We start from the raw sequence: 24,017 nt of genomic DNA, 5'->3' as shown, positions 1-24,017 counted from the left end.
TATTATGATGACATTGAAGAGGACATTGCCTTAATGACAAAGCAATTATAAATTTTCCTAAGGAATAAGTAATGCAAGAAAAGATTCTCAAACTTTAAGAAAGATAGGAACAAGGAAGATTTAAACAAGAAACTCCTAAGATTCTTCAAATGCAACAAAGCAAGGCACATCAAAGTAGATTGTCAACTTCCTCAAAATAAGAATAAGAGACATCATCACAAGAAGGCAATGAAAGCTACTAGAAATGATGAAAGTCTGTCCAAACTCACCATCAACTCCTGCAGCCGATTCTGTCAACTTTGCCAATTCAAGCAATGAAGAATAACATATGGTAAACATGTGCTTTATAGAAATTGAAAGTGAAATGATGTATAATCTTTGGATGATGAATCTGAACCTACTTATTATGAGTTGTATGATGCACTTGAATCACTATATGATGAATTTAAGAAATTAGGTTCAAAATATAGTTCATTGAAAAAGAATTATGCATGTTTACTTATAAAGAAAGAAACTTTAGAAAAGAAAGCTTACATTGTGATTGGTGATAGTAATAAGGTAAATCTACTTAAAGATGAAAACAAATCATTAAAAGAAAAGGTAAACAAGTTAAACATAACTTTAGCTAAATTCACACAAGGCTAAAAAAATCCTAGAAACTATGCTTTCAAGCCAAATATGTGTGTTTAACAAAAAAGGTTTAGGTTACCAACCTAAAAAGAACTAAAAGTATTTAAAAAGTTATTTTGTTAAAGCTAAACAATCCTATGATCCTAACCATAAATGAAATTATTGTAGAGGTATAAGTCATTTGATTTATGTATGTTCTATTAAGAAGGACAAAGTTTATAAAATGATTTAGATTCCAAATAGAACCACCTCTAACAACGAAGGACCCAAGAAGGTATAGGTACCAAAAATGTCATCTTGATTTTTATGTGTAGGAATCAATGGAGTATAGAGAATGGTTTTTTGGATAGTGCTCGTTGAAGATATATGACTGGAGACAACTTATTATTATCAAGCATTACCAAAATCAATGGAGAAAATGTCACACTTGGAGACAACTCAAAAGGTAAAATAATTGGAGTTAGCAATATTGAAGGTAAATCTTCTCCTTTCATTAAAAAGGTTTTTCTTGTTAATAACTTAAAATATAATTTGCTTAACATTAGTCAACTATATGTTAAAGGCTATAAAATTGTTTTCAATCATGCATGTTGTTTAATTCTTGAAGAAGATAAAGTAATTTATGTAGAAAATAGAAAAGGAAATGTCTACAAGATTTAAAATTGATGCATGCATAAGAATAGAAAGTTGTCTTATTACTAGCATTAATGATAGTTTTCTTGGGCATAGAAGACTAAGTCACATTGGTATGGATATCATTTATACACTAGTTAAAAATGAACTAGTTAAAGATCTCTCACATATAGCATTTTAAAAGGAAAAGTGGTGTGATATTTGCTAAATGGGTAAACAAGTGAAAACTACTTTTAAGAGCAAAAATGATATTTCAATCGATAGACATTTAAGCCATGTTTGTTTGCTGGAAAGTAATTTCCTTTTAAAAAGTGGTTTCCTTGAAAAATAGATTCCTAGAAAGTGAATTATTTTCTTATATTTAATAGTATCATGAAAAATAAGTTGAAAAATGTTTTCCAATGTTTGGCTATGTCATGAAAAATGAGTTGGAAAATAACTTATTAATATTTTTTTCAAGTTTATTAAAATAATAAGGAACAAATTTTACAAATTAAAAAGTTAAATGAGAATGAAATTGAAAAAAAAAATCTATAAATTATCTCAAATAAACTAAATAACAATCAAAATAATGGAGATCAAATCTAATCGATAAAAAAGTTGAAAGATAATGAAATAAAAAAATTCAATTTCATAAATTATATCAAATAAAATAAATAACAATCAAAAGAAAGAGGATCAAATCTGATAGATAAAAATTTTCAATAAAGAAAATGATAAGAGAAAAGAAAATAACAATCATAAAAATAAGATCCAAAGTTGATATAAAAATCAAATTAAATCAAATTCGAAGGGGTGAAAAAAAAGATTCAAAACAAAATATATAGCAATCAAAAGTTTGAGGATCAAATTTGATATAATCATCAAATAACATGACATTTCTAATTTTTTTCACAACTTCTGGAAAATGTTTTCTGCCCAAAATAAAAGGAAAACACTTCCCTGGTTATTCCTCTTCTAGCAAAGCATATAGAGTTTATAACAATAGAACTCTTTATCTTAAGGAATCTATGTATGTCACCTTTGAGGAAACTCAAAATAACATAATTATTGAGATTTTAGATAACATGAATGAATGTGTTTAACATTTGAGTCTTAATGGTAAGACTCCTACGAAGACAAATAATGAAGGCATAGACCACCAACTAAGTTCAAGCAATCAATATGAAATTGTAAGTAACTTTTTTGTACCCCTAAAGAAGCTAAGGTATATAAGCTCTTACCTTCCTAAATTGATTATCAATAATTGTTTTGAAGTGACTAAGACTAGAGCTTCACTTAGAAACATTAATGGTCACTTTGCATTTGTCTCTCAAATAAAACCTAAATTATTTCTATAAATAAATAAAAAAGATGAAAAATGAATTTTGACTATACAAGATGAGCTAAACCAATTTGAAATAAATAGTGTTTGGGAACTAGTCCCTATTCCTAATAATCAATCTATAATTAGAACAAAATAGTGTTTAGAAACAAAGTTGATGAACATGGAACAATAGTTAAAAACAAATCTAGACTAGTTGGTAAAGGTTATAATCAAGAAGAATGTATAGATTATGAAGAAATCTTTACGTTGATAGCTAGACTAGAATCAATAAGAATGTTATTAGCCTTTGCTTATAATAATAACTTCACACTTTTTCAAATGGATGTTAAAAGTGTATTTTTAAATGGATTTATCATGGAAGAAGTGTATGTTTAGTAACCACGAGGTTTTGAAAAAAAATTGTTTTCTCAATCATGTTTTTAAACTTAAAAAGGCCTTATGTGGTTTAAAACAAAAACCTAGGATATGGTATGATAAACTCAAGTCTTTTCTTGCTAATAATGATTTTAACATTGGTAAAATTGACACCATCTTTTTTACAAAAAAAAAAAGACAAAGATATCTTGATTGTGTAAATTTATGTTGATGATATTATATATAATGCTAATGAATCTCTTTATAAGGATTTTACAAAGTGCATCTATTATGAATTTGAAATGAGAATGATGGGAGAGTTGAACTTATTCTTTAAATTGCAAATCAATCAAACAAATGATGACATCTTCAACAATTAAAGCAAGTACATCAAGGATCTTCTAAAAATATTTGGGATGGAAATGTCAAAGTAGCCAACACACCTATAGGAACATTAACAAAACTTGATATGAATGAAATCAGTAAGAATATAGACATCACCAAATATCAAGGCATGTTCAATTCACTCTTCTATTTAACTACAAGTAGACTTGATATTATGTTTTGGGTATAGATGTACACATTTTCAATTTTTCCTTAAAGAATCGTATGTTAGTGTTGTAAAATGTATTTTTTGTTATTTACATGGTATTATAGATTTAGAGTTGTGGTATCCAAAAGGAAAAGAGTTGAGTTTGATAAGCAATTTGGATGCGAATTTTGCCAAATGTAAAGTTAGAAAAAATACTAGTGGAACATGTCATTTCCTAGGATTCTCACTAGTATCTTGGGCTAATAAGAAACAAAACTTTGTAGCCTTATCAATAATCAAAGCAAAATATATAGTGACGGGTAGTTGTTGTGCTCAAATATTATAGATGAAACAAACTATAGAAGACTACAGACTTGAATTTGATCACATACTCATTAAGTGTGACAATACTAGTGTGATTAGTTTTTTTAAAAATCCTATCCAACACTTATATACAAAACACATAGAAGTGAGACATCACTTTTAAGGGACCACATTGTGAAATGAGACATTGTACTTGAGTTTGTGGGCATAAAACACCAACTAGCAAATGTTTTTGCAAAGCCTTTAAGTAAGGATTGCTTTTGCAAAACAAGAAGTAACTTAGGCTTTTTTCATGTTAAAGATGTTTGAGGTGTTATTTTTGTTTGTATACATTAATGGAAATAAATTGGACATATTCACATTATAAATTGTATACTCTTTAAGCATGAAAACCATTAAAAATCTATTATGCTGTAAATTTTGTTGTATGTTCAGGTTTGAGATGAACCGATTTACCAGTTTGCAATGGTCAGTTCAACCAATTGATTGGTAGATACTAAAAAACAAGAAAAGTTATTGTATGAATAGTAATGTTTTAATATTTTAGTTGGAGACTGTTTTTCAGTATAAAAGTTTGGCAACATATGTATGTATGTATTTTGACTCATGAAACTTATTTTAAAGAAAAGGTTTAAAAAATTCTGCTTTTTATGTGAATCAGTCGATCAATTCATACAACTGGATCAACCAATCAACCGGTTAAGCTAAAGCATTGGTAATGAGGCTATGGCTTAAATTGTGAATTTTTATTCCCTCAATTTCTTTGTTTTTTGGACATAATTTATGTATGGAAAGGCTCCATTTTAAGTGCAAAGAAAGAATGCAAACAGAATTTTTGGAAACTCTCGTTTAGCTTTCAACCAGCTAACCGATTGAACTTAACTCATAACAACCGGTTGACCAGTTGTTTGATAGTATATATATAATTGTCCCTATCTCAATAAAAGTCAAAAACCCAAAAAAAAAACCCTAACCTAATTCTCTCTCAAAACCCACTCAAATCACATTAAATTGATATGGCCTAAATTGCTTGATATTTTAGGAATTAGTAATGATGGTCTTAAAGTGTTTGAAATGAAGATAATCCCTACTAATGAAAGATTTGTGTATAATGAAGTAGTAGCGTTGCATACCGGTAGTTATAACTTTACACCAAGTGCTAAAATCAAAAGCAAAGATTTGCTTTTACAACCTAAGATCCTTCATAAAATCATTGCACATAATATTTTGTCAAAGAAAAGGCATTATAATGAAGTTACATTTAAGGATATATGCTTAATTGATTGCATGATTAGAGGTTATCAAATTAATCTTTCATTTATCATGATGAAGAACATGATCATGGCACATGATAAAAAAAACAAAAAAACAAAAACAAAAGTTTCTTTCATATGGTTAAGTTTTGACCTCTATATTTGAAAGCTTTTACATTAGTTAGTAATGCGAACATGAGTGTTGTTAGTTCTTATAGTAGCGCGTCAGATGATCACGCGTCACTAGGTGCCAATTATAACCAGGCACAAGCACCCTCTCTTGATGCAAGCTCGTCGAGTGCTATATCACCTTGCAGAAAGGGTGTGCCTTCTGAGCATGATGTATACACTGGAAAGTACATTACTCAGTAGAAGCCTAGCCATAGCATATAAGTTTGTTTTCCTTTCTTGCATGATTAAAAAATAAACAACAATAGATAATTTTTTAATAATTAATTTCAATGGACGAATGGAATTTCTAGTTTACAAAAGTGGAGGTTGCTTGCATGATAACATCAGCGATGAAATCGTTGATAAAAATACTTTTATTTTAATGGAGGCAAGTTTTCAAAAATCTTGAATAGAAGCTTATGCTTGGTTTAGAAAGTTCAAAGTTTTATTGAACTTATTATTTTATGAAATTAACATGCAAAGAAAAAATTGTTTAGAAAGTTCAAAGTTTTATTGAACTTATTATTTTATGAAATTAACATGCAAAGAAAAAATTTACTAGGAGGAGGCTACAATGTTGTTGCCAAAAGGGTGTGGGAGAATCACGGCGCTATTAAGTATGATTGAATTTAAAATGTTATTTAAAAAAAATGTTCAAATTTTATTTTTCATTATCTTAACCAATAATTTATTTTTACCATATAAGTTGTGTGATTTCTTGTATGAAGTGCAAAACAAATCAAAGAAATATACAAAAGAAAAAGGTCTTCCAGGCTGGGAATATGTGATTGTATGGAGGGACTTCAGACCTCCGGAAATCTCGAAGGCTATCTGGAAAGCTTATATCCAGCACATGATGTCTGATCGTTTTGTGTGGCACTCGCAATCCGATGCAAAAAATCGTAACAGGGGGGTACATTATGTTTGTTCCGCATGTGAAGCGGATTGCAAGATTTTTTTTATTATATACATTTTTTTAATTATTGTTTTATATGAAAATATTTAACTGACAATAGCTTTCTATTACAGGTCACGATTCTTGAACGCAATCCAAGACCAATGTAACTTTTTGTTGAAACTCACATGCAAAATTAGGGTAGTCTAAAAAAGGTGCAACAGCTCGTCGATAGTCGAACTCAGAAGTTTGTGATTAGTTGGATTTCAATAATTTTTTTCTTAAGTTATTATTTTAAAAAATTTATTGATTGTCTTTTAGGAAACACATAACACCCCATTGCAGGAGAGATTCATGGATGATCCTTTAACCCATCCAGAATGTGATCCAAATTTGTGGTTAAAAGTTGAATCGTCCAGTGGACTTGATAGAAAGCAGGTTTATGGTATCTCAAACACTGCGGTCGAGGATATGTATCGATTGTTGGCTCCTCACAATCGAGTTCGAGCTCCCAATCTTTGGTTGTCCAGACACTTATACAAGAATAAATTAAAGCTCAGACTACCCAGCTTAATGTTGAGACAACCCAACTTAGATCCAAGAGGCCAAACTTTGGCGATTGTACGAGGATTTGTTGTCAAGCCTCGGTGGTACATGTGGTCTACCCCTTCACCCACCTAATTAGGCAAAGATCTACCTCCACCTTCTTCTTCTTCTTCAGCTTATATATTCTAGATAAATTGTATTCAATAATATATTTAAATTAATAATAAAAATTTGGTTTTTTATTTTAGTTTTATTTCTTTTAATTTTATTTGTTTTGTTTATTTCAATTTTTAAAATATTAAATACAATATTAATGGAATTACCAATGAAATAATAATCACAAAATGAATTACCAACAAAATAATAATCACATACAAAATTACCAACGAACTAAGTCTCTCAGGCGGTTTTAGAGAGTTTTAAAAAAATTATAGAACTTTATTACTAACAATTACAGAAAAAATCACTAATAAACCAAGTCTATCAGAAAGTTCAAAAGAATTGAAAAAAAATTTATAAAACCATGCCACTGACAATATATGAATCTCTGACGAGTTGATTTCATTAGTAATATAGATTCAATCACCAATGAAATTACTAATTAACAATGTATTCTATCTTTAATATGTCATATTCATCGATGAAATTACAAACAAAATGATGACAGTAATTGTTTTTTGTTTGACGTATATTTTTCATCTGTAAATCAATTGATAATTATATTACTGATAGCATGACCTATAAGATAGAAAACATCAATGATATATTTTTCTATTACCAATGCCCATCCATGATTAAGAGTGTGTTTGAGATTGTGATACCGGTTATTTTTTAAAATGTTTTTCGCTTGGAAATGTATCAAAATAATATTTTATTATTTTTTTAAAAAAATTATTTTTGATATCAGCTCATCAAAATGATCTAAAAAATACCAAAAAAATATTAATTTAAAGTAAAAAGTTGTTTTTAAAATGCCATAATAAATATGCTCTACATTTAGTTGAGATGAATGTTTTTTTATATGTAGAGGTGTTTAAAAATGTGATTATAGTGGATATTCAAAGTGTTTTTCATTCGAAAACGCATTAAAATAATATTTTTATTTTAAAAAATTTATTTTTAATATTAGCACATCAAAATAATTTGAAAATATCAAACAAAATATTAATTTAAAATAAAAAAATAAATATTTTTTTAAAATATTTTTAAAATACAAAAAAAAATATACAAATGAATGTTTAAATACGACTTAATATTTTGTCGGTATTATTTAATATTATAGTTGGTGCTCCTCTTCCGTGGCTGTGGCTGTGGCTGTGCAGCTACTCCTGTTTTTGACCTCCATGCCCATAGGACAAGAAAACACTGCCGCCATCGCTCCGAAATGTGGAGCTCCTACGCCCTCCACCTTTTTTAATTTCCACTCTCTTTTCTTGCTTTCTGCTCGTATGGTACTCTACTTTCTCTCTTCTTCTTTTTTTAATGTGTCAAAAAAGAAGAAGGCCATCACTGTTGGTGAAAATCGAAGATGATATCTACTAGTGACAGTCTTTAGACTTGAGAGAAACCTCTTTATTATCTCTCGCAGTATTTGTTGAAAATAATTTTTTGTTCTTGAAAAAAAAAAGGTAATGAAGATAAATCGTGACTGCCTGTCTGGTCTTTACCTTGCTCATCATCTCTTCAACTGTCATCCTAAAACAGCCACATGGACGTCATAGATTGGCAAAGCAATTGAACAATGCTGCTCCTATGGAGGACCGGTGTTAACTGTCCAACCGACGTCGTTTCTCTTTTCCTTGCAAATAAGGAAACTACGACACCGTACTCATATCTTCCTTCTCAATTGCAAAATTAGGGCTGACACATCAACGGTTGCCTTGCCCTACTGAATACCTCAAGGTCGAGTAGCAGAGAAGAACAAGATCATATCACATGAAGGCATAAACAAACCCTTAAAAATAAGAAATTTTGAAGGACTGCAAACGGAGAGATGGGTAATCCAAAGCAAAAGTGGAAATCAGAGGAAGAAGAAGCGTTAAGAGCAGGCATTGCCAAACACGGTACTGGAAAATGGAAAAACATACAGAGAGACCCCGAGTTCAATCCTTACCTTCGTTCTCGCTCTAATATCGATCTCAAGGTTTTCTTTTCTTTTTTATTCTTTTTTATTATTATTGTAATTGCTGTATGATTTGATGATATAATATCAATAATGTTAATGTCAATAGGATAAATGGAGGAATATGACTGTAAGTGCCGGTAGCCAAAGCGTTAAGGACAAGTCACGGACGCTAAAAGCGAAATCCAATCCCGATGCTGCTGCTGTTGTTGCTGCATCAACCCCTCTGTCCAATCCCCATACTTCTGCTGTTGCTGCGGTTGATGTCGTTATCGACGATTCTTCAGAAGCTGCAGCAGATTCAAAAACTGCTCCCAAGTAGGTGCTTTAAATTCCTTTATTTTTATTTTTTTTTGTGGAACAAGATGGTTTTGTGAGTTCTTTTGAGTTGGTGGCAATTAGTGTATGTATTTTTATGACATAATTTGTATGGATCATAAGTCAATCATTGCTTTCTCAGTATAAAGTAATTTAGAATTGTGGCGTGGCCTGCCTACACTTGGAGAAGTTTCAACAATGCCATGATATTTGATTGAATTACTTGATTTGGCAGGTACAATGCAATGATTTTTGAAGCAATTTCAGCGTTGAATGAGCCAAATGGAGCAGACACTAGTGCAATCATCAGCTACATTGAGGTCTAAACGAATTTTGTCTCCTTAAAATGTTTTCTGTTTTTGTATCTTATAGTCATAGATTTCCCATCGAGATTGGTTTGTACTTGCGATATGGGACATGAATCTCTGTGATTTTGTTAGCTCTGGCAATCATGTAGTTGGACTTGATGTAGAATACATATGGGTTGTATACATTTGTTTTCTTATTCTTTTTGAGATATGGGCTAGAATTGGACTTGCTAAGTATATCATATGTTAAACTCCTAGAGCTGCAATAGGAGAAAGAGAACCAATGCCCTTGAAATCTCTCTCATCTAATATGTTGTGCATGGAAAGGAGAGAAGAAAATTGTTAATATTCCTCTGATTCATAAACAGTATCAGGAGCAAGTCATTTCATCCATATCCCACACCCCTGGGCATGCCTCAGAGGTTGCTATCCTGTGAAAGGAAAATTAAAGGAAAGAATAAGAAACCACGTTTCTGGATGAGATTAGTGAATGATTATGGAAACATAAATTGTGTAAATCAACCATTGGTTGCTCGTTATTATTTCTTATTTACCATTGGTGATTTTTCCAGCTCTATGAGTTTTAAGAAATATGATGGGTGTGTTTGTTTTTTCTCGATAATTCACACAGAGAAGGCAAGAGTTACCACAAAATTTTAGAAGGCAATTAAGTTCAAGGTTGAGGAGGCTCGTAGCTCAGGAAAAACTTGAAAAGGTGAGTTGTTTATCTTTGCAATGTAACTTCTTTGCTGATGATGATATCCCTAATACATCAGCTCACCTTGTCACACTGCTAAATAATTTTTCTTTAATTTAAAATGTTGAATCAAGTTGTTTCCTTTTTTTAATTTCCATTTGCATTTTGTTGTGATCCTCTCCTCTTTGTTCATACTTTTATTGCTTGGAGGAGAATTGGGATTGAAGAGGAAGAGTTTGTTGTAGCAAGTTGATTGTATTCCTCAAAGACCATCACCGCCACACCCCACAAAAAATGAATGGAGAGGATAGAGATTCATGTATGGGTTTGTAAAATTTGTTCATTAATTCTTTTTAATAATATCATTGGAAACAAATGATAGTAAACTTGTCGCTAGTGATCGCTGCAAAGAAAACCCAATCTCTTTTGTATTTTCTTTTATCCTTCAACGAACTGAAGGAAAAACTATGACATTTATAGAAGCAGAAAAGGGAATTTGTTTTGGTTGTGGAAGGGAACAGTTTGTTCTTCTTACGAGAATATTTAACACAAAGTTATGCTACGTAGACATTGGGAGTACGTGCTGAATGGTTGAAAGTTTTAATGAATTAAATGCAGGTCCAAAATTTCTACAAGATAAAGAAAGCTTCTTCATTTGGGACAAAAACACCGACTCCTAAGCAGAAAGAGGTGCGTCCCAAGCCTGAACAGAATACTGGCCTTATAAATTCTTGCGATACCGTCGCAGAAGCAGCAGATGATGCTGCATATATGGTTGTAGAAGCAGAAAACAAATCATTTGTTGCAACTGAAGCAGTTAAGGAGTCAGAGAGGGTTTCAAAGATGGCTGAAGATGCAAATTCACTACTACAGTTGGCCAACGAGATACTTGAGAAATGTAAATCCATCCTTGCTTCTTCAGTCACCGCTTTTCCACTTTCTATTAACCTGTGTCCTTATTCTTTACTTTGGCAGGTTCACGAGGTGAGATTGTGGTCATGGGATGAGATACGAGCTTGGACTTTTAAAACAATGGGCTGGAGATGACCCAACAACTAGAATGCATGTAAATAGTGCCTGGTTTTCATAATTTTTCCAGGCATGATCAAGCTAAATCTTATGGCTGGTTTTGTGGTAGCAATTATAGTGTAATTTCTCAGATAAGATATTGCATAACACATTTTGTTTTGATGTCCTTAAAGCTCTTGTTTCTTTGATTTGACAAAGATGCCATAGTAGCAGAAGCGGCAATTTCTCTTTCTTGATTCGCAAACCAAAAATTCCCTTGATCTGCTAGACAAAGTATGGTTGTTCCTGAAAATCTATTAGAATGTGCAAATGCAGTCTGCATGACAAGGAAGCATGAGCTTTGATTATGGCCTTTCATCTTTTAGTTTGATGCTCTATAATGTGTTAACAATGACCGAGTCAGACCGCGCCGAGTGATGATAACATTGTCTAGAAAAGGATGCATGACTAGTTCCAGGTACGGGAGGAACTGAAAAACTGTTGGGCGTCCTCTTTCTCTGTTTTTTCACTGGTCAGGATTAAGGGTATTCTTGAAATTGTGATAATAATAGTATAGGGATTTAAAATATTTTTTTATTTAGAAGTGTATTAAAATAAATTTTTTATTTTTAAAAAATTATTTTTATCATTATCATATCAAAATAATCTAAAAATATAAGAAATTATTTTTAAAAAAATTAAATTTTTTTAGAAGAACAAAATAATTAATTAAACTGATTAGAATATTTAAAAAAAATTAATTAGTTTGGTATAGGTTTTTTCAATATATTTTATAATATTTTAATTTAATTATTTTTATAAATAAAAATTAAATCGAATAAAAAATCATCACCCCTGTTATTTGATGAAACTTTATCAAGCATTCAGTCACCTTGGCATGGCATGGGAGTTCAGAAACATTGATGATAGACATCACTCGGCTGTGTCCAACAACAAAGGGTTCTTGCTTTTTGCGTTCACTCCATCTTTTTCTGTTTTTTTTTTTTTTTCTTCTTTTTACCCCCCTAATAAACTGTGACTTTAATACAAGCCCCGTGATGCAATAACGTTAATTGCCTTGCTTCTCTTAGAACTTAGGAAAAAAAATAACTAAAAACAATCAATTTAAAAAAATATGGAAAAACAATCAGTTAACTCGACTAATCCATGATTTGAGATATAAGATTGAGATAACCTACATAAAAAAAAAAATAGAAAACAATTCATGAAGTTTAAGACTAAATAATTAAATGTTGAATGATGAAATTGAAAGTAAAAAAAAAAAACTTTAAAAATAGGACCTAAAAAATACCAAAGTTAAATCGAGTTAATTTTTGAAATCTTTGATCTGAGTTATAAAATTAAAATTACCGTATAAATAAAAAACATAAAAAAAATCACGAAGAAAAATTCATAATCGTCTAAAATTAAAAAGTAAAACAAATAGCAATCACAACAAAAAAAACCAATCGTCCAAAATTAAAAAGTAAAACAAATTGCAACCACAACAAAAAGGGATCAAATCTAGTATAATAACTAAATAAAAGAAAATAATGAGGGACTAAATTGAAAAATAAAAAAATCAAGAAAAGAATAAAAAAAATATAACAATCAAAAAAATAAGAATAAGAATCAAGCCGAATGCAAAAATTAAATGAAAAAAAATATTAAGGGATGAAATTGAAAAAAAAATAACTTTGAAAAAAATAAAAAGCAAAACAAATAGCAATTAAAAAAATAAAGACTAAAATTGATGCAAACATAAAATGAAAGGACACATTTAATTTTTGAAAAAGGCAAGTGTGAAATTCGAGTCGAGAAGAGAAAAAAAAGAAGAAGAAAAAATTCATTGGAGTCCAACTATTGTTCCGTCATGCAGATGTGTCCGACAACCAAAAAGAGGATAATGCAACGCTTCCAATGCTATCATAGAAGGTAATGTTTTACCATCGGGAGATGCCGCATGCGTAACCCAAAGAGTGTGAATGTGTGCGTATCACGCACTAGCCACCTTTTTTTTTAATTATATTTGTTAAAAGACTAAATTGTCTTTCATTAAAATTAATTATAACTAAAAAAATTATAATGAAAATAAAAAAAGTATTTGGATGTCATTTAAAAAAAAATAAAAAATAAAAGCAAGGTAGTCATTGCACTATGCAATCAAAGAGTTAAAAGACTAAAAAGTCCCTGTACCATTTTTTTTTTCTTTTAAGAATATTTAAGTCATTTCATTATGCATTTATGTTGCATTTATGTTAAAAATCCAATTTGGAGCCTGTTTAAGAGTGGTTGCGATTGTTTTTCAAAGTATTTTTCATTTCAAAATGTATCAAAATAATTTTTTTATTATTCTTTAAAAATTATTTTTGAAATTAGTGTATTAAAACGATCGAAAACATACAAAGAAAATTAATTTTTAGAAAAAAATTGAAATTTTTAGCAACGCAAGTTGGCCTGTTTTTTCCAAACGCTCTCTTGTTCCTTGTCAATATAATAACAACAAATAAACCCTATAAAAAAAATTATTTTATCTCTAATAATTAGTTAAATGATTTTATTTAAGAATGGTAAAATAATCATTTCACTCACTGTTTCAATTCATAGTGAATTGCGTGGAACGGTGAAAGATTGATCTTTTTCGACTTTTGTTTTAATAAGAACCTAAATTGAGAATTCACACTTTCAACCAACCGAGAAAGTTATTCTTTATACTTGTTTTGAATTAAAAAAAAAATAAATAGATATGCTTATAGCTTTTAGTAAATCATAAATTTTATTATTTCTTTTTATATTTGTTTTTTAAAAAATAATTAATAAAATACCACTAATTAATTACATGGCGACTAACGAGAATCGGAGTCATGATGCTATTTCCACAACATGATTCGCTGGATGAAAAATCAAATAAAACCTATGAAATTTGAACGGAGACCATCAAGATCTTTTTCTGAATTCTGTTTCTAAAACATGATGTCATGTCATGCACTAGTAGCAGAAATAGCGAGCTCTACTTACCAGTTTATCTGTTGCTTTGCCAGTCAACCGGAGCAACTACTAAGATAGGTCGCCATGACTGTGGAAACAGCTGTCTTGGATATGTCAATAAACAAAATCGATTGATGCTGCGATCCAGGACTTTAACCATAGATACGAATGCAGTTACAGATGGTATTACAGCCCATTGATTTTAATGTTGAGCAACATCCCCACCCCAAGTATCTTCAGACTTGAGACCATCCATCGTTGTGTGGGAGATGGGAGATCCAAATATGGAAAGCAACTCAACAGAACAAACTTAGTTAATGTCAACGAAGATCAGATATATAGCAATAGATAATGAAAAGACCTCGTGTGACCTTGAGCAATAAATAAAGCAAACTATTGTCAATGGCATGAAGGGGAAGAAAAAAAAAGTTGGCGACATGAACCCTGAATAAAAGGGTTATTCAAGCTCTCAACAATTTTTTTCGTGTCCAGAGAACATACTGAATAGCGAATAACATTGCAAGTGCCTCAAAAACTTAAGCTTATGGAAACACAAGCTTTTTTTCTCAAATACAGTGCATAATCTGATCCTAGTGCCGAGGGAAAACAAAAATACGGGCAACCACATACCCATTCAATCAAAGATACTACAGAACCAACTTTCAGATATTTCAATCTATAAGAGGACAAGCCCCAGTTCCGAGGGTCTCAAGGCATGCTGTAAGCGGTAATTGTAAAGATAGTAGTGTAGTTGCCCATCACCTGGTCCAAATTTCAGTTCTTTCAGGAAAGACTCGTTATGCATGACATCCAATGCATTAAAAACATCAAAATCCTTCTGCTTGGCAACAATCAGTACATCATTCATTAACTGAAGCAATGGAGTCTTCACGCTAACATTGTAATATGAATAAGCAGCTTTCAACGTCAAGTAATTCTGGTTGCCTAGGATAGAGGATGGAAGCGTGTAGAAGCTGCAGAAGTCAGTGATCTCATGAGTCTCTGGACTCTCAACCAAGTAACTATCAACCACGTTCTCAGTTGGAAGAAGCCAGTGCTCCACATCATTCTCATCAAAATCAGGTGCAACAACAAACTGGCTCAAGTAATTTCTTAGCAACCTTGTAACAGCAGGTACATCACGAAGTTCCATTTTTCTAAATCCAGGGGTGGCAGGGGAATCTGGTAACTTGTAGAGTTTTATTGTCCGACTCATTGTCATCCTTGCACCAAGCCTTGAAAAGCCAACATCAATAAGCTTCTTCGGGTTCAAAGACCTGTGCCAATACTGACAGGTTGTTATTGGTGTTGGAAGAACCACACCAGCAGTATATGCTGCTTGCCAAATATTCTCTAAATGAACCCTCCTAGTAACCTCCTTAATCATAACAGGGGCAAGTCTCTTCGACCGAAGCTTCTTATAAACACACAAGAAATTGATCTCGACCATCTTCACAACTTCATCACGCACCCGAATCCTTGCAGGGACACCTGTGATGAAAGCAACGAGCTTCTGGGAAGCTTTGGCACGAACCCCAATGTGCCAGCTTGGATAGTAACCCGGGGGACACAAAGCCCATCTAAGAAACTCCTGTGAGTAATTAAACCTAAACATGTTCTCATCATCTTCAACATAGTTGTTTTTCAAGAGATTATAGACCTCATTGCAAGTCTCCTCGGACTCCATGTCACAGGTGGTCCATTCATACTGAGTAGGGAGATTGTATGGTTCTTGTTTAACTTCAGATAGTGGGGTTGGAGACTCAATAGGGCCCTCGGGCAAACTTGAATCACCAATGTCTTTGAATTGACCAACAGGTTGACTTTCCCAGAACTTGTGTGTCTTGCCTAAGGAAATGGAGTCCTGAAACCTACGGGCTATAGTTGCGAGGGAGCTATCTTCCTTGGCAATTAGGTTCGTCTCAGAATCATGATCTGGGTTTTCTTTCGAAGACACAGGTGGTGAATTGTTATTGTTATCGGCCATTTCAGCAAATGGATTCTAACAGGAGCGAGAGTTATTGGAAAATTTCCTATCAAACGAAAGAAAACTTGATATAAAACACCAAAGTAAAACGAATAAACAAAGTGTAACAGCGAATGCAGAAATCAGTAGAATCAATGTATTGAGACTCGTATGTTGCAATTTTTGTTCATACAAGTACCCATCCTCCTTGTTCCACTTGACCCATTACCACATCCACAAAACCAAAAGGAAAAGAAAAATTCAGATCTACTACGACATAGGCTGACAGATCTATAAGAATATGATGAAGAGATTGAGATTATCAACTTACGCTGCAGAAGCTTTGCAAGAATAGACCTTCACGTTACTGCAAATCTCCTGATGGTTTTGAGAGGAGAGGAGAGGAGAGGAGAGGAGCAATCAGATTCTCAAAGCCAATTTCGTTCACATTGTTTGGGGAGGCGGCTAAAGAGATGCTTGTTTCTTGTTTCGGTTTGGGGACTGCAGCGCGTGGGGGTTTGTGAGGATTTAACCCCTGGGAGGGTAATTTATGCTTTTTTGTTTTTTTTTTCTTTTATTAGTTTTTTAGAGTGTTTGTTTGTCAGCATGAAGCATATAATATAAGCTTTTTCATGAGACACGCCGCTCTTGAATGAAAGTGTGGCGGGGGGAGAAGGTTATGTTAAATTCAGCATTTATGATTTAGAAATTAAATTAGACTTCGTAAATTGTATTTATAGAATGAATTATATATATTTATGATAAATAATAATACAAATTATATATCAAATAATATTTTTTTTAAGTGATGTGACTTCCATTTCGTACCGTATGAAATCCGTCTGCAACAAAATGCATGTTCATGACATGCGATAAAAATGGATCCTAGGCATCCCAAATCCGGTTTTGCAAGCTGGTGCGCAAAGATGACGCGAGTTTAGGGAACGGTTTTTTTATTATTATTATTATTATTTTCTTACATATAAAAAATAAATCAAAATAATTTTAAATTATAAATATAGTAAAAATAACTCAAAATAGTTTTATTACAAAAAATAGATAATAAAAGTTAAAATCCATAAAAATTAAAAATTTTAATTCAATTTCCCAACAAATTTTTTCAGTAAAAAATTATTCCTAATCAAACAAATTTATAACTTCTTTACAATTCAAAAGATAAAAAAAAAAAAAACTTAAATCAATTTGTAAAATCTTACCCAACTTAGACGACTAGGTATTTTTTCTTAAAATATGTTGGAAACTTGTTTAATTAAAATAATTAAATTAAATTATGGGTGAATAATAAATTAATCTAAAAAATCCTTTGTTTTTCTATTTAAAGAACCCTATTTAACTTTTGATTTGTAGTGGCTAATCAAATATTGATAATAGTGGGAATTAATTCTTATTAATTCTTCAACCTTTTAGCTTTTAAAATTCACTGCAAAAAATATGTTGAATAAAAAGTTTTTAATTTGATTTTTTCACTCTTTCTCGTCTCATTTTTAGCATTTTCATTCTCTTTTATGTTTTGGTTTTTCCTCTCAAATCTAGAGTTTAGGTTTATACTTTGTTGAGAAATATTTAAGTTCTTTTATTTTGATTTAAGGACCCTATTTAGAAGTGTATTTAAATTAAGATAGTGTTTTAAAATCTTGAGAGGCATATTGCAAACATCTTAGTTGCATAAATAAAAGATAATCAAACATTAAAGACAAATAATTCATCATTAACAATAACACAAGTTTCATTTTTTTAAAGTGTTTAAACAAGTAAGAATTCTTTTTTATTTTAATTTAAGCATTGTTATTTTTTTTATTTCAACCTACACAACCTGACTATCACGCTTTGCCTTAAAATTATACGCGGACTTTAATCTTGTATTTATTGCAAGTTTTAATATATGCTTGGTATGCATACTAGTAATTTTTTTTATCATGTTTATATTAAAAGCAAGCACCTGGCATTGCAGGGACCTGCCCTCTTTCCTAGAAGAGAGATTTTTTTTGCAGGGAAAATATTTTAAACTTATCAAAAATAGTTGCCACCTACTATTAAGGTTACTAGAAACCCTAACTGATCTTTAGAATTTTAAAGTAAATGATTGATTATGCAAGAGAAAACATATTATCACACTAAAACATCATACTTGAAATAAGTTGCATTTCTACTCATCTTTTATTCCTAATAATATGTTGTGCCTATTATTAGTGGTCTATTTATTGGATGATAGCGGGTCTGCTGCAATGAGTTAAACCCTGAGTAGGTATAAACTTATCCATTATAAAGTTCATGTCATTTTTGTTACTTTAAATTGTTTGGTGAATTGACATGTCTACAATTGTTTACCCTTGATCATAATATGTGATTGTCAATAGTCTATCAAGCTTTGTCAATAAATAATTAAGTGGGCTTTTATCAGTTCCATTAAAATCATCCCTTATCATAGGAAGAGTTGTTACTAAACATTTTGTTTATGTAATAGTGGCTCATGGATAATGACCTATTTAGGTTTATTTATCCTATAGTATCAATGTTCACTCATAATTTTTATTTAATAAGATTTTTGCACTCAAGTCCCTAAATATCCAAACAATAACAATTATAAGTTGATCTACTTAGTGGTAGAATCTAGTTGCATGAACATTTAGAATTTGCTAAAGAAATTAATACATGAGGTGTTACTCCTCATTGACATTTAAGATAATAGCTCGTTAAGAGTCTATTTATCCCAAACACTACAAGTACTAAAAAAAATATATTATATTCAACATGGTTTTAATTTTTTTTTGTAGGGGTTTTGGAATGTCAGCCCATATAGGTCTTTTTAATGTGGGTCAAATCTCAATGGGTTTTATAAGCAAGTTATAAAATCCAAAATGGATGCATGCAATATGATAAATATTTTTTTATTTTTTTAAAAAATACATGCACAAAAATAAAAATACTAAAAAGATAACTAATGATTACCAAGACTTGCATGAAAAATAAATAAATGCAATTTTGTTTTATGTGTGAGAGGCTTGGCCAAAATGCATCATCGAAAAAGAAATTTTTAAATATTTTGACATTACAAAGTAATAAAAAAAATCCATATTTACTATCAATGATTAAGGGAAACCCTAGACAAATTGCCCATTAAAAGCTTTATGGATAAAAGACTTAAATCCCTATACATAAAATTATAGTTACATGGTATTTCCATGAACAAACCTTGACAGGAACATAACATATAAAAAAAAGGAAGCATGATTCCTAAGTAAGGCAAAATATATGGAGAAGTTCAACAAAACCTAAACTCCTAAAAATGAATGTTCATATTAGATTTTTCCAGAAAAAAAAAAAGAGAATAGTTTCCTCCTTATCACATATAATCAAGGAAAAGAAAAGAAAAGAAAAGCTTATGAGAGTTCTGATACACAAAGACATTTCTTAAAATAAAATGTTCTCTAATCCATGCATTTCACATGCATACCTTATATATAAATAAAGCACAACCTCCTTTCTTGTTTTAAGGGTAGATAAATTAAGGATTAAAACTAACCCTTTTACACAAATATAAACAGTCATAAGAAGAAGAGAAGCATTGACTTATCAACTTTTCACCCTTAAGAAAACCAACCTGTCAAACGACTTTTCTTATTCTCTGCTAACAGGTCTAACACATGACTAGAATTTAAAGAAAAGATTCAACCACCCTATATACCTTATATACTTTCATCAATGCCTACCTCATGTTTGCTTGCATGTTTTTACCATAAACATAGTATACACTTGTTAACTAAAAAAACAAATGCATGATAAGCAAAACAAAAAACCTACACAAAGCCATGCTTTTATTTTTATGAAATCCCAAACATAAAGATTGCTCATTTATTCCAAAAGAAATATTGTCACCTTCATGTTTTACCAAACAACCTCAAGCTTACACTTATTAACTACGAGAGAAAAAGTTCATAACACTGCAAAGTGAAACACAACTTAGGCTTTTTATGACTTCTCATTCAGCTTACAAACACTCATAGATATTAACTTTCCTTGTGTGAAACACAAAACCATGATAAGAATCCTTTTTTTTTTTCATGGAAACATCAAGCATGTAGGGCCATCACATTAAGAGAATTTGCAAATCTAGTTACAGTCATAAAAAAAATATCGGTTACCTCCTTTTTGTATCTCTTTTTTTAAGAAAACAAAGGCATTTATTATATACAAGAGAGAATAAATCCTAGGCTATTTGACTACTAGATTTACAAGGCATAAAAACCTAATAAAAAAAGGCATGCAAAGAAAAATAAAACAAATAATGAAACAAAAAAGATGAATACTGAAATAACACAAATTGCATCCTGAAAACCTATTACTTGTCATATTTAAATCTCGAACAATATGATACAAAAGAATGAAAGACATGATTTTTATATAAATATAACTCTTAAGAACAAAAGGACTTAACCAGATCCACATTCATGCCTCAAAGCCAAAGACTATTAAAATTATACCTTACATACACAAGAAAAAAAAAGACATGCAAAGAAAAATAAAACAAATAATGAAACAAAAAAGATGAATGCTGAAATAACACAAATTGCATCCTGAAAACCTATTACTTGTCATATTTAAATCTCGAACAATATGATACAAAAGAATGAAAGACATGATTTTTATATAAATATAACTCTTAAGAACAAAAGGACTTAACCAGATCCACATTCATGCCTCAAAGCCAAAGACTATTAAAATTATACCTTACATACACAAGAAGAGAAAATAATATGTTTAAACCTAGATATATTATTATGAAGATGTATGTTTGAGACTACAATCTCATCGAAAGTAAAACCAGAACAAATTACGAAAACCAATTTTATAATAAATCAATTATTGAAAAATAAAATTAAGAAAAATAAGCCAAAAAAGATTTAGTCGAAAGAAAAATATTTAGAAGATGTAATTAAAAAATAGGATAAAGGAAAAAAAAGGACTTGACCAGACGGGTCCACCTTGAAACTTCCTGACCTGACCTCTTGTCTAGCATAAGTTTAAAATTAATCTGCATGGAAGTTGTCCTGATGTGACCTAACCAACTTGGTGGGTGAAAAAAAAACCTAAACAAGTAAAAAGCATGGTTTGACTTAAAAAAACTCAGGATGACATTTTTCTTTTTGAATATTGAGACGATGATATATTGGATCAACCTTGGTTTTGTGGATTAACGTCTTGAACCTGTGATTCAAATCGTCAACCCCACTGGATTTAACAAATTTTTTTAACTATTTATTATTTAATGATGTGATAACAAAAATAGCTGATTATAAAGTTGAGCACCACTCAAATGTTGAGACATTTATTTAAGACTGTGATAATCTCATAGAAAGTAAATCAAAACAAATTATGAAGATCAATTAAAAATCAATGAAATATTTAAGGATGAAATTTTAAAAAAAAATCCATTAAAAGATAAAAAATTGAAAGATGGAATTTATATATATAAAAAAAGAGGGGATAGCTCCTTCATTGTTCAAATGAATAAAGGAGCTAGTTTTTTTTTTACCTTAGTTCTTTTAGTATAGGGGATAACAAAGAGTTTTTTTTTTCTCCCCAAAAAAGCACAATGGAGGAAAAAACAACACAATTGACAAAGTAATTCTCAAACTAACACAATTTGATGGGTCGAGCATGTAGCATCTGCACGACTTAAGATGCACAAGTCAAAAACAACACAATTGACAAAGTAATTCTCAAACTAACACAATTTGATGGGTCGAGCATGTAGCATCTGCACGACTTAAGATGCACAAGTTTTACTTGCACAACCAGCTAACATGTCTATTTTTCTACGTGTTTAGCGTGTGTGATACATGCACCAACAAATTTATTTTTTTTTGTTTCTAGCGTGTGTAGTACACACACCAACATGCAAAGTATGTCACTGTCTTTAGGAGATGCGTGTGTCTCACTACCAGCTTTAAAGTTGGCTTTTCTTAATATTTATGGATTCATTTCGTTGAGATATTTTTTATGGTAAAATTAATTAAATATAAAAATTAAAGGATCAAATAAAGAAATAAGCAAAAAAAAAATTATATGGAATTTTTTTTCCTTAAAAGGCGCAAGTGAGACATGCAAATTTCAAATAACACATATTTGACCTCAGAGATCCATCTAACAATGCTAGTTTGAGAATTTATTTTTAACTATTTTATTTTGAATATTTTTCTATATCGTGTTATTTTGAAATAAAAGTAAGGTTGTTAATTCTGTATCAATTGTGTATTGTTTTTTTAATTGGAATGATATGTTTTGATTTCAAAGCGTTTCGGGATTGTACTATTTATATATATATATATATATATATATATATATATATATATAAACTTCAAAATATTAATTTAATAAATATAATTTCAATTTAAATTCAAAGATAAACTAACTTGAAATTATGCAATTCAAAACACAAACACAAGTAAAAAAGTGAAAGTTGAATCGATATGGCCCGATTGACTTGATGGGTCTAAAGAGAACCTGGACAATTGGTAAAAATATTGTTTGACTCATAAAAATTTAAGACAACATCTTTTTTTTAAAAAAAATTAAGGCGACAATATATTGTATCGACTCAGGTCAATCGGGTTAACCTTTAAAATCCGTGAGCCGAGTCATGAGACCATGATAACCTCAAATAAATCAAATCAAAACAAATTATGAAGTTCAATTATTAATAAATTCATTGTTGAATGATGAAATTGAGAAAAATTCAATCTAAAAAATAAACACAATAAAATGATATTTTTAAATAAAATTATAAATTTGAATAAAATTACGAAAATATCATCGGAGTCTCGTAAGACCTTTCTAAACTCTGATTGCCCTAAACTTTTAACAAGAAATATAAAAATATGTAAGCAGAATTGTAATATTTTAACTCAATCTAGCAATCAAATTAAAATATATAATTGATAATTAAAATGAGATAATATTATAATAATAATAAAAAAACTATTTGACCAGAATAAAACGGTCAGAATGGAACCAAAATGTTCTAACAAGATAAAATCTATCCTAATTTATTCTATTTTTTAAACTGTAACAGATATACTACGTGTTAGAAACGGAATGAAATTTGACATCCTTGCATAAAAGTAGATAAGGTCAAATAAAGGAGGAACGGTCGTATTCACAAGATATTAAAAAGAAAAAAGAAAAAGAAAAAGAAAAGGAAAAGGAAAAGGAAAGCCACCACCTCGACCCACAGATTTTATTCCAATTATTGGAGGTCCCAAAAATCTACAGGGCAATAAATGCACGCGTCCGTGAACCATGAACATGAAGGAAAAAAGGGCACATATTTGAAGAGTTGACTGAGACCTTTTCCTTGTCCTTGCCTGCGTGGCGGTTCCTCTCTCCCTGTGAAACAAACACTCCCATCTCCATGTTGTGAATTCTGTTTTGATAAATATTTTATTTTTTTAATTAAAATGAAATGTTTTAGTTTTAGAGTATTTCAGCGTGCTGTTTCAGGATTGTACTGTTTATATATATATATATATATATATATATATATATATTCAACAAATATAATTCAATTTCAAAATAAATTAATTATAAATTATGCAATACAAACATAATGCCAAACAAATATAATTTTAAAATTTAAAATATTTCTAAATAGTCAAAATTAAATAGATCTTTAACTTAAAGTAATTCAACTTAAACAAAATATCAAAATATTATGAAAGTAAAATGTTTTAACACAAATATTTTAAATATAAAGTTAGGTTAATGTTATCAAGGCTAATGGAATCTAAATCATTCTTTGTTTTGCTCAAATTCCTACAAAGTATAAACATGAAAAAAACAACATGAATATAAACCATATATATTAGTGATAAATCTAATTTTAAAAAATTAATATCATTGTTAATGAAAATAGTAATAATAATTT

The 24,017-nt window shown here is 30.3% G+C and overlaps 2 protein-coding genes across 2 annotated transcripts; one reads left to right on the top strand and one right to left on the bottom strand.

Annotated features, from left to right (window-relative positions):
* The first annotated feature begins 7,955 nt into the window (after nt 1-7,955).
* LOC133674056 (telomere repeat-binding factor 4-like) lies at nt 7,956-11,369 on the top strand. Its single transcript, XM_062095015.1, has 6 exons — nt 7,956-8,808; nt 8,897-9,105; nt 9,341-9,425; nt 10,045-10,128; nt 10,729-11,008; nt 11,086-11,369. The coding sequence occupies exons 1-6, from the start codon at nt 8,659-8,661 to the stop codon at nt 11,115-11,117; spliced, it is 840 nt and encodes a 279-aa protein (XP_061950999.1). The 5' UTR covers nt 7,956-8,658; the 3' UTR covers nt 11,118-11,369.
* A 3,166-nt stretch (nt 11,370-14,535) lies between these two features.
* On the bottom strand, nt 14,536-16,654 carry LOC133674830 (glycylpeptide N-tetradecanoyltransferase 1-like). The gene is made up of 2 exons (XM_062096095.1): nt 16,404-16,654; nt 14,536-16,139 (listed from the first exon to the last, which is right to left on the bottom strand). The coding sequence occupies exon 2, from the start codon at nt 16,091-16,093 to the stop codon at nt 14,783-14,785; it is 1,311 nt and encodes a 436-aa protein (XP_061952079.1). The 5' UTR covers nt 16,094-16,139; nt 16,404-16,654; the 3' UTR covers nt 14,536-14,782.
* Nucleotides 16,655-24,017: the final 7,363 nt, after the last annotated feature.

This window comes from Populus nigra, chromosome 15 (assembly GCF_951802175.1).
Source record: "Populus nigra chromosome 15, ddPopNigr1.1, whole genome shotgun sequence".
Taxonomy (NCBI): domain Eukaryota; kingdom Viridiplantae; phylum Streptophyta; class Magnoliopsida; order Malpighiales; family Salicaceae; genus Populus; species Populus nigra.
This window is presented reverse-complemented; position numbering and strand designations above follow the sequence as displayed.

What these genes read in the sequence shown, in the direction of transcription:
- LOC133674056 (XM_062095015.1), top strand. Translation starts at nt 8,659, where the DNA reads ATGGGTAATCCAAAGCAAAAGTGGAAATCAGAGGAAGAAGAAGCGTTA. An exon ending in GATTCAAAAACTGCTCCCAA is followed by an intron (nt 9,106 to 9,340) that starts GTAGGTGCTTTA and finishes TTGATTTGGCAG; the next exon opens with GTACAATGCAATGATTTTTG. An exon ending in CAATCATCAGCTACATTGAG is followed by an intron (nt 9,426 to 10,044) that starts GTCTAAACGAAT and finishes TAATTCACACAG; the next exon opens with AGAAGGCAAGAGTTACCACA.
- LOC133674830 (XM_062096095.1), bottom strand. Translation starts at nt 16,093, where the DNA reads ATGGCCGATAACAATAACAATTCACCACCTGTGTCTTCGAAAGAAAAC.